Source organism: Triticum urartu, chromosome 5A (assembly GCF_056163025.1).
Source record: "Triticum urartu cultivar PI428250 chromosome 5A, HENAU_Tu73, whole genome shotgun sequence".
Lineage (NCBI taxonomy): Eukaryota > Viridiplantae > Streptophyta > Magnoliopsida > Poales > Poaceae > Triticum > Triticum urartu.
The window spans coordinates 656,791,677-656,805,167 of NC_141877.1; the positions used below are offsets into that span (position 1 = coordinate 656,791,677).

The following is a 13,491-nucleotide window of genomic DNA, read 5'->3' on the forward strand; positions in this document are numbered from 1 at the left end:
AATTAAAAAATGCTGATAGCATTGGAAAAAACATTGATATTTAAAATGTTCACACATTTCAAAAACAAGATAAGTAAAATTTTAAGAAAATTTTTATACAATGTAAAAAAGTGATAGTGTACTGCAAAAAAGTTTTTCATACCATTCAAAAAATGTAAAAAGTGATGATAGCATTTACCACTCAGCTCCAGTGGCCCAGGCGTGCAAGGCCGACTTTACCACCAGAAGCAACTAGCCCAGCACAATGATGAGAGCCTGCTACAGTTAGGCCAGCCCAGCCCAACACAGCGCGCGAATAGATAAGGCCTCCGGCGCCGCTCTCAATCGGCCTCGGCTCTCCATTCTCACTCCTTATCCTCACTCCAGCAGCACGCTCGTCCCTGCACCAACACCGCAGCAGCTCACCATGGTCAGCGAGGAGACGCCGGTGGCCACCGAGCCGGAGCTGGAGAGCGGCGACGCGGCACCGGAGGTCGTCAAGGCCGAGGAGCCCGCGGAGGACGGCGCGCCCGTCGTCGAGGACGTCAAGGAGGGCGACGGTGATGAAGACGAGGAGGAGGACGAGGATGATGACGAGGACGACGAGGATGAAGACGGTAACCATCTCCTACTCCCTTTTGCATCTCCACCTTGTTCTATCTTCTTTCAGATACACCATGTGACGGTGTGGGTTCGCTTGTTGGTAGACAGTTCGTGTAACGTGCAAGCGCCTCAGAAATTGCTTTTGTGCACTGTAATCTGGCTGGGTTTTTAAACTAGCTATCGGAACTGAGTGGTCACGTAACGTTGGATTAGTTATTGACTTATTGGTACGTAGTGGTAGTTGAACTAGATTTGCAGCTTGGTGCGCCTTCAGTTCGCTTTAGTGTTTGTAGTCGTCGCTAGGTGATCTAGAAATCTAGATGTAATTTTTATTATTTCGGATGTTTGTTGTATTGCCATGATGATGATGAAGAATAGAGCAGAAGCTTTTCAAAAACAAAAGAGTACGCACGTCTGACTTGCAATTTTGATGTGCGTGAAGGCGAGCTGGGTGTGGCCGGGAGCGAGGGGTCGAAGCAGAGCCGGAGCGAGAAGAAGAGCCGCAAGGCCATGATGAAGCTCGGGATGAAGCCCGTCACCGGCGTCAGCAGGATTACCATCAAGAGAGCCAAGAACGTAAGAAGCAACTCTTCTATGTATGTGAAATTGTTCAGGCTAATTCATGCATGTTGTTAATTAAATGTTGGGCTTCAGATCCTGTTCGTGGTGTCGAAGCCGGACGTGTTCAAGAGCCCGACGTCGGAGACGTACGTGATCTTCGGGGAGGCCAAGATCGAGGACCTGAGCTCGCAGCTGCAGGCGCAGGCCGCGCAGCAGTTCAGGATGCAGGACCTGAGCAAGGCGATGAGGCCCGACGCGGCGGCGGCGGGGGCCGGGGCGCCCGCCGACGAGGAGGAGGTGGTGGACGAGACCGGCATCGAGGCCCGCGACATCGACCTCGTCATGACGCAGGCCAGCGTGTCCCGCGCCAAGGCCGTCAAGGCCCTCAAGGCGCACGACGGCGACATCGTCAGCGCCATCATGGAGCTCACCGCCTAGTCTTTTCCTCGCTTCCTTTCTCCAAGTCCGGCCGGGATGTTTCCTGCCGGAGTATCGTATCATCATGTGCCCGTGTGTTTTGCATCCCTTTTATCTCTACCAATCGTACGTGGACGTTGCACCAGATGTTGTCAGTTTCGAGATATGTTAGTGTTCCTCTTACAATTGGTCAATTGAAATCTAGTTTCAGTATCATGGCCGGTTTGCCTTGGAATGGAGTTCCTATGGTTAGCAGGTGGGCATTGGTCTTTAATTAATTTCTACTGCGACCAGCAATCGTCTAGCAATATGAAAATGAACGCACCGAATAATCCATAGCATGACAGGGTAAGGGTAAATTCCACAGATTTCTATTGGATCAATCATCTAAGTTGCAGGTTTGCAGGTTACATTATACAGTACAATAGAATAAGAGGCCTTCACTTGTCTATCCTATATCAGACTACCCGTTCTGCTGTTGCAGACTCCCATTTATCCCGCCTCACCAGTAAATAAATCTCTAATGACATCCAGCGGCCTCAACTAGGTTGGTAAAAGTATCCTCTGTTCTCACTCATCAGCTCTGCCTGTCTATCTATCTTCTTATTTGCCAGAGCTGAAGAGCACTGAATGGGTAATGAATCTATGCTGTGTAAAAATGCCGAATGTCTCAACACCACCACAATGATCACCAACAACATTTCATAGCGCTATCACTTCTTACCGTCGGGCTTATCAGGGAAACTTCTATTCAGAAGCTCGAGGAGAAGCATGGCGGCAGAGTCCTTGGCCTTCTTCACGCTGGGCATCGGCTCCCCGATGCACTCGTCGGTCCATCCGCGATCGGATGTATTAACCCTAACCGCGTAGACAAATCTTTTAGCATGAGCAGGGCCGCCCTCATTTATGCACCTGTACTGTGGCATTGGCCACTGCCTTTTCAAGCAAGTGTCGTTCAGGTTCTGCCTGGTGAACCCAGCATTGCTCTTATCACCGGCCTTTTCGGTCTCTTTCTTTGCTGCGGTTTCCTTCTCCTTTAGGACCACTAGTGCGTTTCTCGCCGCCAACTTCTGTGCCATCTTCTTCTGTGGGTTTTGAGCTACACCAATCTGAACACCATCAACAAAGACTTCAACGGTAGCTACATTGCCTGCCCGGGATGCTTTGTATTCTAAGCCTTCTGCTTGTTGCTGGCACCGTTCTTGGAGCTCCCTAATTGGATGCATTGGAAGGGTCTCTGGCGTTACCAGAGGTTCGAGGAGCGGTTGGAATACCTGGTGCAAAATAGTGCAGTTTGTTTCAAGCTTCCTCCAGATTAGGTTGCTTTTCTATCAAGAAAGTTTCTCTAGAATATCTAAAATAAATACCTTCCAGACTGCCGAGGTGTCATACCCACTATCCAGGAATACTGCACCAGCAATAGACTCAATAATGTCTCCAAGAACTTTAGGAGCCTTGCAGTCCCCTAGTCCAAAAGAATTGAAACCTGATTTTGAAATCTCTTCTCGGACATCCTTCACGAACTCCCGAATCTTCAGAAGATTTAAAGAAAATAGTCAGCATTGCTTGAAACTTCAGTTCTATCAACAGTGTCTTGTTTCCTACTGCATAAAGAAAGAGTATGGCAAACCTGTTTTTCCAGTGCAGATGATCCATGGCGAAGATGTGTGTGCAGCTTACGCCTAACTGCAACCCTTGCAAAGTTTTCATTATTAACAGCTGCAGCTCTCAGGTCAGTCAAGCGACCAGGAGGTAGATCAGTATATGTAAAAAATAAATGCTTTGTGATGAGATGATCCAACACAGCATCACCAACAAATTCCAACCGCTGGTAACAGGAAACGCCAGAAGATGGCCTGGATGCATGCGTTATAGCCTCAATAAGAAAACCTTTATTCTGGAATTTCATACCCAAGATGCCTTCCAATGTCTCAAACTCGATGCCTTTCAATATGCTCTCAGGTATATTATATGGCTTCGGGGGAGGGATCTCTTGAGGATCCAACTCGGCATGAATCCCAATCCACTTCATCAAGTGGTTTGCAGCAATTTTCCCTCCTGCTACATAATAGACCCCAATAAGTGCTTCAACGACATCTGCTAGAGTCTTGCTTGAGAGAACACGATAGCAGCTGGAATCTCCATCAATTTCACCCTCCTCTTGAATGTTATCTGTGTAGTCATCATCATAATCCTTCTGTAATTCATTACCAGGTATTGACTCCTCACCAAAGATGGACGGTTCAGATTCTCTTGTCTCCTCATCAAATACAGGCAGTACTCCTGGAGCTGCCCATCTTGATGGGGCAAACCGATCTGCTTGAATATACGACTGAAGAGTTTTATTCAGGGCAAATTGGTAGAGGACCATGTTACTGACCATCTGCTGCCGCATCCTTGTAAGCTGTCCCTCATGCTTCTGAGGATATTTTAGGAAAAGGAATCTACTCACAACCCATTTCAGGTATGCATCACCCAGTAACTCTGCTCTTTCATAGCAGAATGTTTCCTGGCATGATGCAGCAGTCAAGGCTTCTAATATCTGCCATGAACCAACAAGCTGTTAGTATGAATTAACAAACACATGATCTTGTTTATTTATTAAGAAAATCATTTGGCTCTTCTGCGGTGAGACGAGGGAGTATAAGGCAGTCTCTTGGAAAACATGCCAAATACCCACTACATTATAGATTGACTATGCTACCTCATGAATGTTAGTTATTGTTTTGATGAATATTTACATTTGTGCCACCATTTATGATGACTTCCTATGATCTAAAAATAAAAATAGAACATGTAATCAATACCATTGTGTTACTCCATGTATCCCATCTCACTTTAGGTATCTCTAAATCATGTTCTATCAATTCTTATTGCAGGACCTACCAAAGCCAGATGCCACAATAAAGCTACATGCATCGTGCATCTCACGTGGTATTCATCAAACGTAACATCCAACTAGACGGTAGGAATGTATTATAGGAAGGAGAGGAAATGTAAGGATCTAGTGTACCAAAGCATTCTACCAGGACGTGTTACAACATTTTCTTAAAGATTCAGGTTTGGGGCAATCAAAGATGTTGAGAGTACCTTAACTGCGGGAACAGGATAATCAATTGTTTCCTTCAATTGAACTGCAAGAAGCATACTCTCAACCCTTCTCATTATTGATGGCAACCTCTGAGCTCCACGAATAAGTGATCCAGGAAGTGGGTGCACAAGACAGAGTTCGGGAGGTAAATAGACATAGTATGTTTTGTCAACGTTCTCCGAAAAGTCACCTTCTCTAGCTGCAAAACAAGAGCCAATTACTCATCACTGCATGACCACAATACTCACATCTGGGTTCACAAAAATAGTGGCACAAAATTCGACATAAAAACCATCCAACTTGTGGTTATGCCATGAGAGTTTCTTTAATGAGTAAATATCAAGATTCGTTGGACATGTTCAGGATGGGACTCAGAAATACCTTCAGAATGCTCAAATCTAGGAGACAGAAGATTCTTGCAATAGGAAACACCACGTGCACGTATAAGAGGCTGTTTCTTATACACTAGCTCCACACCATATCTGAGATCAAATAGCACAATGAGTCACAATGTGCTGCCACAAAATTGCTTATATAAGACTAAAGTAAGGCAGGATTCTCTGAAATAAAAAGGGTACTAATCCTGCTTTTCAGCATTTAAGAAAATGTTGTCTTTACTTCTGCTTGTAGTAATCGGCATATGAGCTATATTCCAAAGGCCCCAGGTAGCCTTCCTTCCTAGGAAATGAATTTTCTGCATTCATGTTATAGCAAATACAGTCCACATAGAACCGCTTTCCTGAGTGGGCAGCAGTGACAACCATCCCAGAAAGGTCTTTAGCATCCCAGCATGAATCTGCCATGAACAACTTGCCTTGGTTCTGATACTCGCTTGAATACCCTCTATCACGAGAAGGAACTAATCCAGATGCTTTGACGATATCAAAGTCAGCAATGGCTCCTCTGATACCATAAGTCGGATGTGCCTTCTGTCCAAAAGCTGTTCCATTACGCAATTTTCCAAACCCATACTCTCTCTTATCTCCACCGAGTGTCCTCTCATTGGTGCCTAGGTAGACATCTGGTCGTGCCTTCTGAAGTGGATTATTCCAGGCATCAGTATTCACAATGCTGTTGACTAAAGTCCAATCGATCTCTCTTAAAGCATCTGTACACTTCTCAGCTCCTACAGGGACAAAGAGGTATGCTTTTGCTGGATCCCAAGGTGTAGTTGAGGGATCAACATCAACATCAAGGACTATGCTCATGAGCCTAACATGAAAGCTCTTCAGCAGAACCAGCTGCGATCACAACAGTAGGGTATTAGCTACACTAACCCAAACGCTTAAATGAATATTTACTTGGAACTTCTCAAGCAGATCAACCTGACTTTCTGTAACTTCAATTGGTCCACGGAATACAAGAGATGCCTTTGTTATCATTGTCCTGGCAACAAAGAGATCCATTGGTGTCGATAAAACCTGAAAAAACAGAAGAAGAAAAAAAGGTTAGTTCACAGCATTCTGCTCAAGTTTCAGGATATTCCAGATGATGGAACATACCTCTGCATCCAGCTCACTGCCAAAAATAATAGAAAAATTCGAAAGTTGTGCAAGGGAAGGGTCCTTAGATGTCCCTACATCCACACAATTCACAGAATACATATACAACTTAACAAATTGAGTGCTTTGGCAGCCATCTCTTCCACATAAAATCCATTCTCCCTGTCACAGAAAAAAGATCCATCAGAATGAGATTGGGGGATAATCAAGGGTCGTGCCGGAGAGGGCAAATGCACTTTGTATGCAGAGAGATAATGAGCGAGGAAGCAAATAACTTACTCTCAAAATTTCAGCAACACCTTCAGGATAAAACTCTCTATGGCGTGCCGTTCCAGGGAGTGGATCACCTTCATTCTGTTCGGTCTTCTCTCCTTCCCCACTTCCTCTATCAGGTAAAAGCATATCTGTGAAGGCATTCATCTCATGCAGCTTCTTACAGGCAGCCAAACAAACAGCCTGCACGAAATAACAAGTGATATTCATGCAACTGATGGGATACGTCATAAATGATATCAAGGGAGCATGTCAGGTAAGGAACCAGCCTTAAAATAGGATAATCAGAACACAAATCTTGGTCACTAACTCACTATATCAACTATGAATGTGGTAGATCAAGGTGGATTGTCCATATCACTAAATTTGTAGGAGGCTATAAGAGTGAAAAGGGATTTTTTGAAAAAATATTGGTGGCCTTTGGCATTTGGTGTGAACCGTCGAGGTTCAACCCAATGGCTAAGGTTGCCAGTTCAAATCATTTTAAGGCTAGTTCTTATCTGATATATTCCTTGACAACGAGAAAGTATTTCTATTCCAATGAAACCATCATTACTTGCTGTGCCAGACGAATTGAGCCGCATATAGGACCCTCAAGTTTCTCAAATGGAGCATTACAGGGAAGTTGAAGTTTGCAAGAATATTCCATGGAACCCCCTGGCTTCTCATGTTTCTGCATAATAAATTCTGGACGAAGAATTGAGTACCTGCAAGTGCGAAACTTAGGATGCATGTGTGATCTTCACACTCGAAGGAACTGGTAAACTTAATAAATTGACAAGAATTATATGCACCTGTCACTTGGTAGCTGTGAACAGTAAAAATGTACGAGCCCAACTGCAGAATTCAAGCTGACAACAGCACCTGTGGATTCGACCTGGTACATCGAATCAGGTGATGTATCAATGGAATTTAACAGAGTACCATCAAGATGACTGAGATCAGTTCTTTCTATAGCCTCTTTTCTCAACGTCTCCTCACTATTTCGAGCATTCCTCAAGAAAGTTTCATGTGCCAAATTTCCCCTGGAGAAATCAATTTATAAGCCAATAGAGTAGGAACGAGCTAATCCAAAAAAAATATGTGTGTGGGTGTGGTGGATACCTTTCAACCATCAATATGTAGTCAGATCCAGGCTTTCTTGCACGACCACGAGACTGTACATAGGCCAAGACTGTCTTTGCAAGGTCAAAGCGAATGACAACATTGCACTGTCGAATATCAAGTCCTTCCTCAGCAACACTAGTCGCAACTAACAGTGTAACCTGCAAGCCAGTTCCAGATTTAGAACTCATCTAGTGGATGTGTTTCTTAGATGTAATAACTTTGTAAAATCTATTAGAAATGAATCATGCAAGGTAAAACCTAGTTAACATTAGACTTACAACTGAAATAGTGATCAAATATAATTATGCTATAAAGACAAACATACACGGCCATCACGAAATTTTGCAATGGTATCCTGCATTTGGCTTGTGCGCATCTCTTGATTGTTGTTATGACCTATCAAGCTTGCACATCGGATAAAGCTTAAAGATGGAAGCTCTGCAAGCACCTGTTAGGTGAACAGAGGAAAAAGAATTGGACAATGTATAAAGGATCCATACGCACCAAAACAACATAAATGGGAAAACAACAACAGCATGTTAACCTTAGGAAGAACTAATGCCGTGACAACTCGCTCCACAAAGATGATGGCACGGAAATCCTCGGTATGCTGATACTTGAGAAGGATTTTGATTAAAGCCTGCACCCTAGGGGTAACTTTCCCATCTGCCACGGCAGCTCCGATGACCTCATCTACATGTTCACCTACAGAAACAGCTGACAAAAAGGACAGCAATAGAAGAGAGAGTGAGATATACTAAAAAGTCAACTAATGGATAAAGATAATGATGAAATAAATGGTGCGAAATTACAGAACGAAACTGCATGGAGAGAGAGGAAGTGGCTGGTTTTGCCAAACTAGTACCATGGCTATCAGGCAGCTCCCCATCTTCAAGTTCACTTGGGTTGTGATTTTCACTGTTATGCATCTCAACATCATTCGTCTCACTTTTCACTGCAGCTCCCTCAGTCAACTGGCAGTGCAATAAAGCAACAACCTTCTTTAAATGTGACTCTTGAAACTTTACATCAACCTGATAGTTTGCCCTTTCATCATTCTGCAATACTGTCAAAAAGGACACTGCAACCTGAAATCATGTATAAGTGAACTGTCAAAAATATGTGACAATTAACAACATGCCATTGTTGAATATCAAGCGAATACCTTATAAGCACACCATTGACCTAGTTCACCTAAAGCATAATTTATAGCTCTCAACTTCTGGATTAAATTAGCTGCGCCATCACTTTCTGTACGCTCAGAAACACCATAGACAAGGCGCAGCTCATCTCTAGACCCAGCATCCCTGGCTCCCATAAACTGCCACTTTGTTCTCTTAGAGCTACAGAGTGCAGCTTCTTCAACAGCAACTTCCATTTGTTTGATCTGCTCATGCAGGGAACAAAGGGTGGCTGCTTTGTCATACTGGACAACGACTTCAAAAGGCATGGGGACATGTTTCTCAAGCTCTTTCCGATCTTTAATAGTACAAACAATGGAATCCAGTTTACTCTCAAGATTTCTTATCTTGATGGCACAATCTTCTTGGCTAGTGACTCCTGTCCAGATAATAGTAAATAGCATGAGAAAAACAAGAAGATGAAATTATATACATGAAATAGTGAGTGAAAAAATAAAAAGGGAAAAGGTAGCAGGAGAAAAAGAGCAGAGCAGTACCCTTTAGGTTGACAGGAGAAGCTGTCATGCCAAAAACAACTGGCCTCTTATCCTTCGGAGTTGTGTGATAAAATTCTGACATCACTAAAGAATATGGATGTTTTTTCACTGCATGATGGCACTCATCTAAAATTAAAAGATGTATGGCATCCATTTTAATGATACTGTGCCTGAGGATGTTTAACAAAATTTGAGCTGTCATAACTAGTACCTGCATGAAAGGGCTCTGTTTAATGTAAGTGAATCATACATAGTGTTTAGTACAGTGCAGTTATTTAGTTTGCGACTGTAAAGTGCAAAATTGTTTCCATAGATGGATGTGCATCATACACACACTGCAAATAATGCAGTAAGTTGAGAGGTACTTCCTCCGTCCGGAATTAACTGTTGATGCTAGATACATCCATTTGAGAGACAAGCTTGGGACAAGCTTTTTCAGACGGAGGGAGTACTATCTACACACTTAAACGCGTCTAGATACACTCATTTCAGCAACAGTATACACTAATTTCGGCGACAGTTAATTCCGGATGGAGGTTGTACTAAGCAGTGTCCTATAAAACAATTCTCTTTTACTATCCAACAACTTCATTCTACTTCTAAAGCAGTACTCCCTCCGTAAAGAAATATAAGAGCATTTAGATTACTAAAGTAGTGATCTAAACGCTCTTATATTTCCTTACAGAGGGAGTATCCTATAAAACAATTATTGTTTCCTATTCAGTAGTTCTTCTTTTTTACTTCTAAGTGGTATCCTATAAAACAATTCTCTTTCCTATCCAACAGCTGCTTCATTTTTACCTATTAGGCAGTATCCAATAGCCACTATTGAGGTCACAATAAAAAGAAGGTCATGACTACAAATGAAGAATGTGCTGACAGAAGTGATGTATATGTGAACATGCCAACAAAAATCTAGAGAAGATATGAACATTATATATGTGATATATACACCAACGCAATTGCACTAAATCAAAAAATATATAAGAAACTGACCAATTAACAGCATCATTAACCATAACCTGAAAAGCACCAATACTTCAAAGCCCGTTTTATCCGCATATAAACATGTGTGATACGCGATACACCAGATATGTGTATCCCCATTTTCTGATTAAAATAAATAAATGATGATACACAGCCAGGACATCGTCGGTACGTCGGGGACACGAGAATGCGCAGCCCGGTAAAGCCCAACTACTAACAACAACAGACAGCTCTCATCCCGTGCTATTCAATCAAAGATTGGATCGAGCGCATGACTGCGCCTGGGCATCACTTCCGATGCCTCCATCGCCTGGAGCCAAGCAAAGCAATGGAACTTCCCCTGCTCCCAAATACCCTGCTCTCCTCTGGTATGGGAGTGCTTGCTTCGTTGCTTGTGTGCGTGCAGCGTGCTGGCTGGCTGGCTGGCTGCTGCAATTGAAGTATTGATTGCTGTTGCCTAGCTACTGCTGGTGCTGGCTGGCTGCTACAGTTGAAGTGTTGATTCCAAATACAGAGGGATTTGAAGCAATGGAGGGCATGAAAAGAGGCACGGAGACGGCAAATGGGGCAATATTTGATCTCATGTGATATCTCAAAATCATTCTGTCTTTATTACATGGATTTTTATTAGTTATTCCATATCGCCTATGACTGTTTCTAGAAATTGCAGTATCCCTTGTCCCCGCTTCCATATCCCCGTGTCTGTCCCCGTATTGATGCTTGCTGGAGCATAACCAGAGTGATCTTGTTCCAAAACAATATATAGATTTAGGCAAATGTTTAGCATAGAACTAGGTCACAGGTCATTATACACGGCAATAAGAACAGTATGAAAGGGGATGAAAAATAGAAGAATGACCTGTTTCGAATCAAATTCTCGCTGCCACTTTCTAGCATCCCAGAAATCCTGACCCATCTCTCCACAGTAGTGCCCGACCCGATAGCCAGTCCTCTCGCGTATCACCTCAGCTTGCTGCAATTTCAGCAACACGGTTACACCCACAAAATTCGAAACCTTAATCACTGAAAGGTCAGTCATGTATGTACTGTATGTACTACCTGATACACAAGAGGCACCTTGGGAACCAAGAACACAGCAAGTATTTTCCTGTTCTCCTTCATCATTTTGTCACATATGCTTTTGATGAGCAGCACAGCAATGAGAGTCTTCCCCGCGCCGGTCTCGAGGAAGGCTATGGTGTTTCTGCTCTTTGCTTGCTCAAGCACCTCCAACTGGTAATGTCTCGCCTGCTCCTCTGCGAGAGGCTTCTCCTTCTGGGCGGAAGCCGCCTTATCCGCCTCTGCATTCTTCTCCACGGAGCCTCCGTTCTGTGTCCTGGCACGCTTTCCCTCGCGCTCAGACTCCTGCTCCCAGGTGCCAGGGCGGAACACCATCTTGCCGCCGCGGTCCCGCTCCCAGAACCCTCGAGCCTCGCGGCGGTGGGCAGGGTTACTGTCGCGGTCGCGCTTGCGGGGCCTGTCAACGAAGTCGCGCCTCCCACGCCGTTCCTCCCAACCACGCGAGGGAGGCGGAAGCATCGGGCGCCGCCGCGAATCAGGGCGTGGCTCCCCGTGAGCCCCAGGGGCGAGGCGAGGACGCTTCCCATCTCTCCACTCCCCGCCGCGACCGCCGTTCGTGGAACCACCATGCGACTCCCTTCTCGGCTCCCTCCTTGGGTCGACGCTTCTCGTCTCCTTCCGTGGCTCGACGCTTCTCGTCTCCCTCCTCGGCTCGACAGCCTGGCTCCTCTGCCCCGAGCCCACCACCGCCACAGCATTGTCGGCCACAGACGCAGCAGCAGTCTCCTGCACCCGCTCCGCTGGCGGCGGGGGAGCCACAGGCTGAGACGGCGGGGGCTGCGGCGCGGGGGCGGGGGTGCTCTCGTCGTTGATGCTCTCGAGTATCCGGTCTATCTCGTCGACCAAGCCGTCTTCGACGCCGCAGTCCATGGCGGGCAAGAGGCCCGGGTCGAAATCCGCGGACGCGAAGTCGATGCCGCAGTCCATGGCGGGCAAGGGCACGAGCCCCGGGGCGAAGTCGATGCCGCTGCCGCTGTCCATGGCGGACATGAGGCCCGGGTCGAAGTCGGCGGACGCGGCGAAGTCGAAGAGCAGGGACGGGTCGTCCTCGTCCTCGCACGCGTCGTACCAGTAGGACACCGCCCCCGGGTGCGCGCCGCCGCCGCCTCCTCCCGCCATCTCCCCCGCGGCTGCAGCTGCAACCGGAGCAAACCAATCGTCGTCACACACAACTAGCACATCAATCAATCAATCAGAGAACCACGAGGAAACAAACAGGGGAGGGGAAACGAATGTTGGCACTACTGCTGCTGCTGCTGCTGCTCTGTGGCGGTGGCGGCGGCGCGGGAGGTCCGGTGGAGGGCGGTGGCGGTGGCGAGAGAGCGGAAGAGAAAGAGGCGGTGATAAACCGTACGAATCACGCAATCGAACCAATCGAGTGGGGCGAGGGAGATGCGAATGCGATTCCGATATGGCGGCGACCGGTCTCGATCCGATTCGATTCGATTCGACGGTGTATCAACGCTACTCTTTCTCTTCTCCCTCTCTGCTGATCTCCACTCCTCTCTCTCTCCGATATGAGGCGAGGCGAGCGCAAAGAGATGGGGGGAGGAGGACGGAGTTAGCTCGGGGCAGGAGGAGGATCCCGAATTAATGGACGCGAGCCCTCGCGGCCAGGAGCGGTGTCCCGCCGACGCGCGGGGCCCCCGGGCCTAGCTAGGGCAGCCGCGGCCGCGCGGCCCGGCCCGAAGCGACCCCTCGCGTGGGGCCCACCCGTCAGGCGTGGTTGTTGTCCCCCGAGGCCCGAGCGGCGCCGCGACGACTGCGAGTCGTGTGTGCACGCTGTGGGCCCCGGACGAGCGGAGGGGGAGTGGGTGCCGCCCCTGCCGCGTGCTCCAGCCACCACGGTAACTACTCCTGCTTTTTTTTTTCTTTGAAAGTAACTGCTCCTGGTTTCATTTTCACTCAGAAAACAAAGATAGTGTTTGGTTCTCTAGTCCTAGGACTTTTTCTAGTCTCTAGTCCCTAAAAAGTCCCTCCCTGTTTGTTTCAAGAGACTAAAAAGTTCATAGTCTCTTCTAGAGGTTATTAAATGACCATGTTGCCCCTAGTATATAGAAAAATAACAATTAAACAACATCATGGGATGGCGGGCCAATGAGTGCATGGAGGGGCATTATTGGAAAAGTCTCAAAAAGTCCCAAAAAGACTCTCCTTAAGAGTCTTCTTCATTTAGTCCCAAATGCCTAGTTTAGTCCGTAAAAAGTCTCTCC

General features: G+C 46.2%; 2 protein-coding genes across 4 annotated transcripts; one reads left to right on the forward strand and one right to left on the reverse strand.

Moving 5' to 3' along the window:
- Positions 1-310: 310 nt before the first annotated feature.
- Positions 311-1,776, forward strand: LOC147973815 (nascent polypeptide-associated complex subunit alpha-like protein 2). The gene is made up of 3 exons (XM_087522265.1): positions 311-596; positions 1,025-1,158; positions 1,237-1,776. The coding sequence occupies exons 1-3, from the start codon at positions 407-409 to the stop codon at positions 1,579-1,581; spliced, it is 669 nt and encodes a 222-aa protein (XP_087378391.1). The 5' UTR covers positions 311-406; the 3' UTR covers positions 1,582-1,776.
- Positions 1,777-1,909: 133 nt separating this feature from the next.
- Positions 1,910-12,816, reverse strand: DCL1 (dicer-like 1). Of its 3 annotated transcripts, none has more exons than XM_087522263.1 (20): positions 12,527-12,816; positions 11,258-12,414; positions 11,058-11,171; positions 9,212-9,422; positions 8,699-9,093; positions 8,399-8,621; positions 8,078-8,250; positions 7,859-7,981; positions 7,531-7,691; positions 7,221-7,451; positions 6,983-7,133; positions 6,433-6,609; positions 6,154-6,315; positions 5,977-6,072; positions 5,270-5,892; positions 5,033-5,133; positions 4,651-4,850; positions 3,191-4,102; positions 2,928-3,092; positions 1,910-2,834 (listed from the first exon to the last, which is right to left on the reverse strand). In XM_087522263.1, exons 2-20 carry the CDS (start codon positions 12,395-12,397, stop codon positions 2,274-2,276), a joined length of 5,919 nt encoding a protein of 1,972 aa, XP_087378389.1. In that variant the 5' UTR covers positions 12,398-12,414; positions 12,527-12,816; the 3' UTR covers positions 1,910-2,273. The 3 variants fall into 3 exon arrangements, with proteins under 3 accessions (XP_087378389.1, XP_087378388.1, XP_087378390.1); XM_087522262.1 differs by having other exon boundaries at positions 12,524-12,816; XM_087522264.1 differs by having other exon boundaries at positions 12,495-12,816.
- Positions 12,817-13,491: the final 675 nt, after the last annotated feature.

Excerpts from the sequence above, each read along its gene's own strand:
- LOC147973815 (XM_087522265.1), top strand. The coding sequence starts at position 407 with ATGGTCAGCGAGGAGACGCCGGTGGCCACCGAGCCGGAGCTGGAGAGC. Across the intron at positions 597-1,024 it reads GGACGACGAGGATGAAGACG|GCGAGCTGGGTGTGGCCGGG; the intron begins GTAACCATCTCC and ends ATGTGCGTGAAG. Across the intron at positions 1,159-1,236 it reads CCATCAAGAGAGCCAAGAAC|ATCCTGTTCGTGGTGTCGAA; the intron begins GTAAGAAGCAAC and ends GTTGGGCTTCAG.
- DCL1 (XM_087522263.1), bottom strand. The coding sequence starts at position 12,397 with ATGGCGGGAGGAGGCGGCGGCGGCGCGCACCCGGGGGCGGTGTCCTAC. Across the intron at positions 9,094-9,211 it reads TTCTCCTGTCAACCTAAAGG|GAGTCACTAGCCAAGAAGAT; the intron begins GTACTGCTCTGC and ends TTATCTGGACAG. Across the intron at positions 3,093-3,190 it reads CATCTGCACTGGAAAAACAG|ATTCGGGAGTTCGTGAAGGA; the intron begins GTTTGCCATACT and ends AATCTTCTGAAG.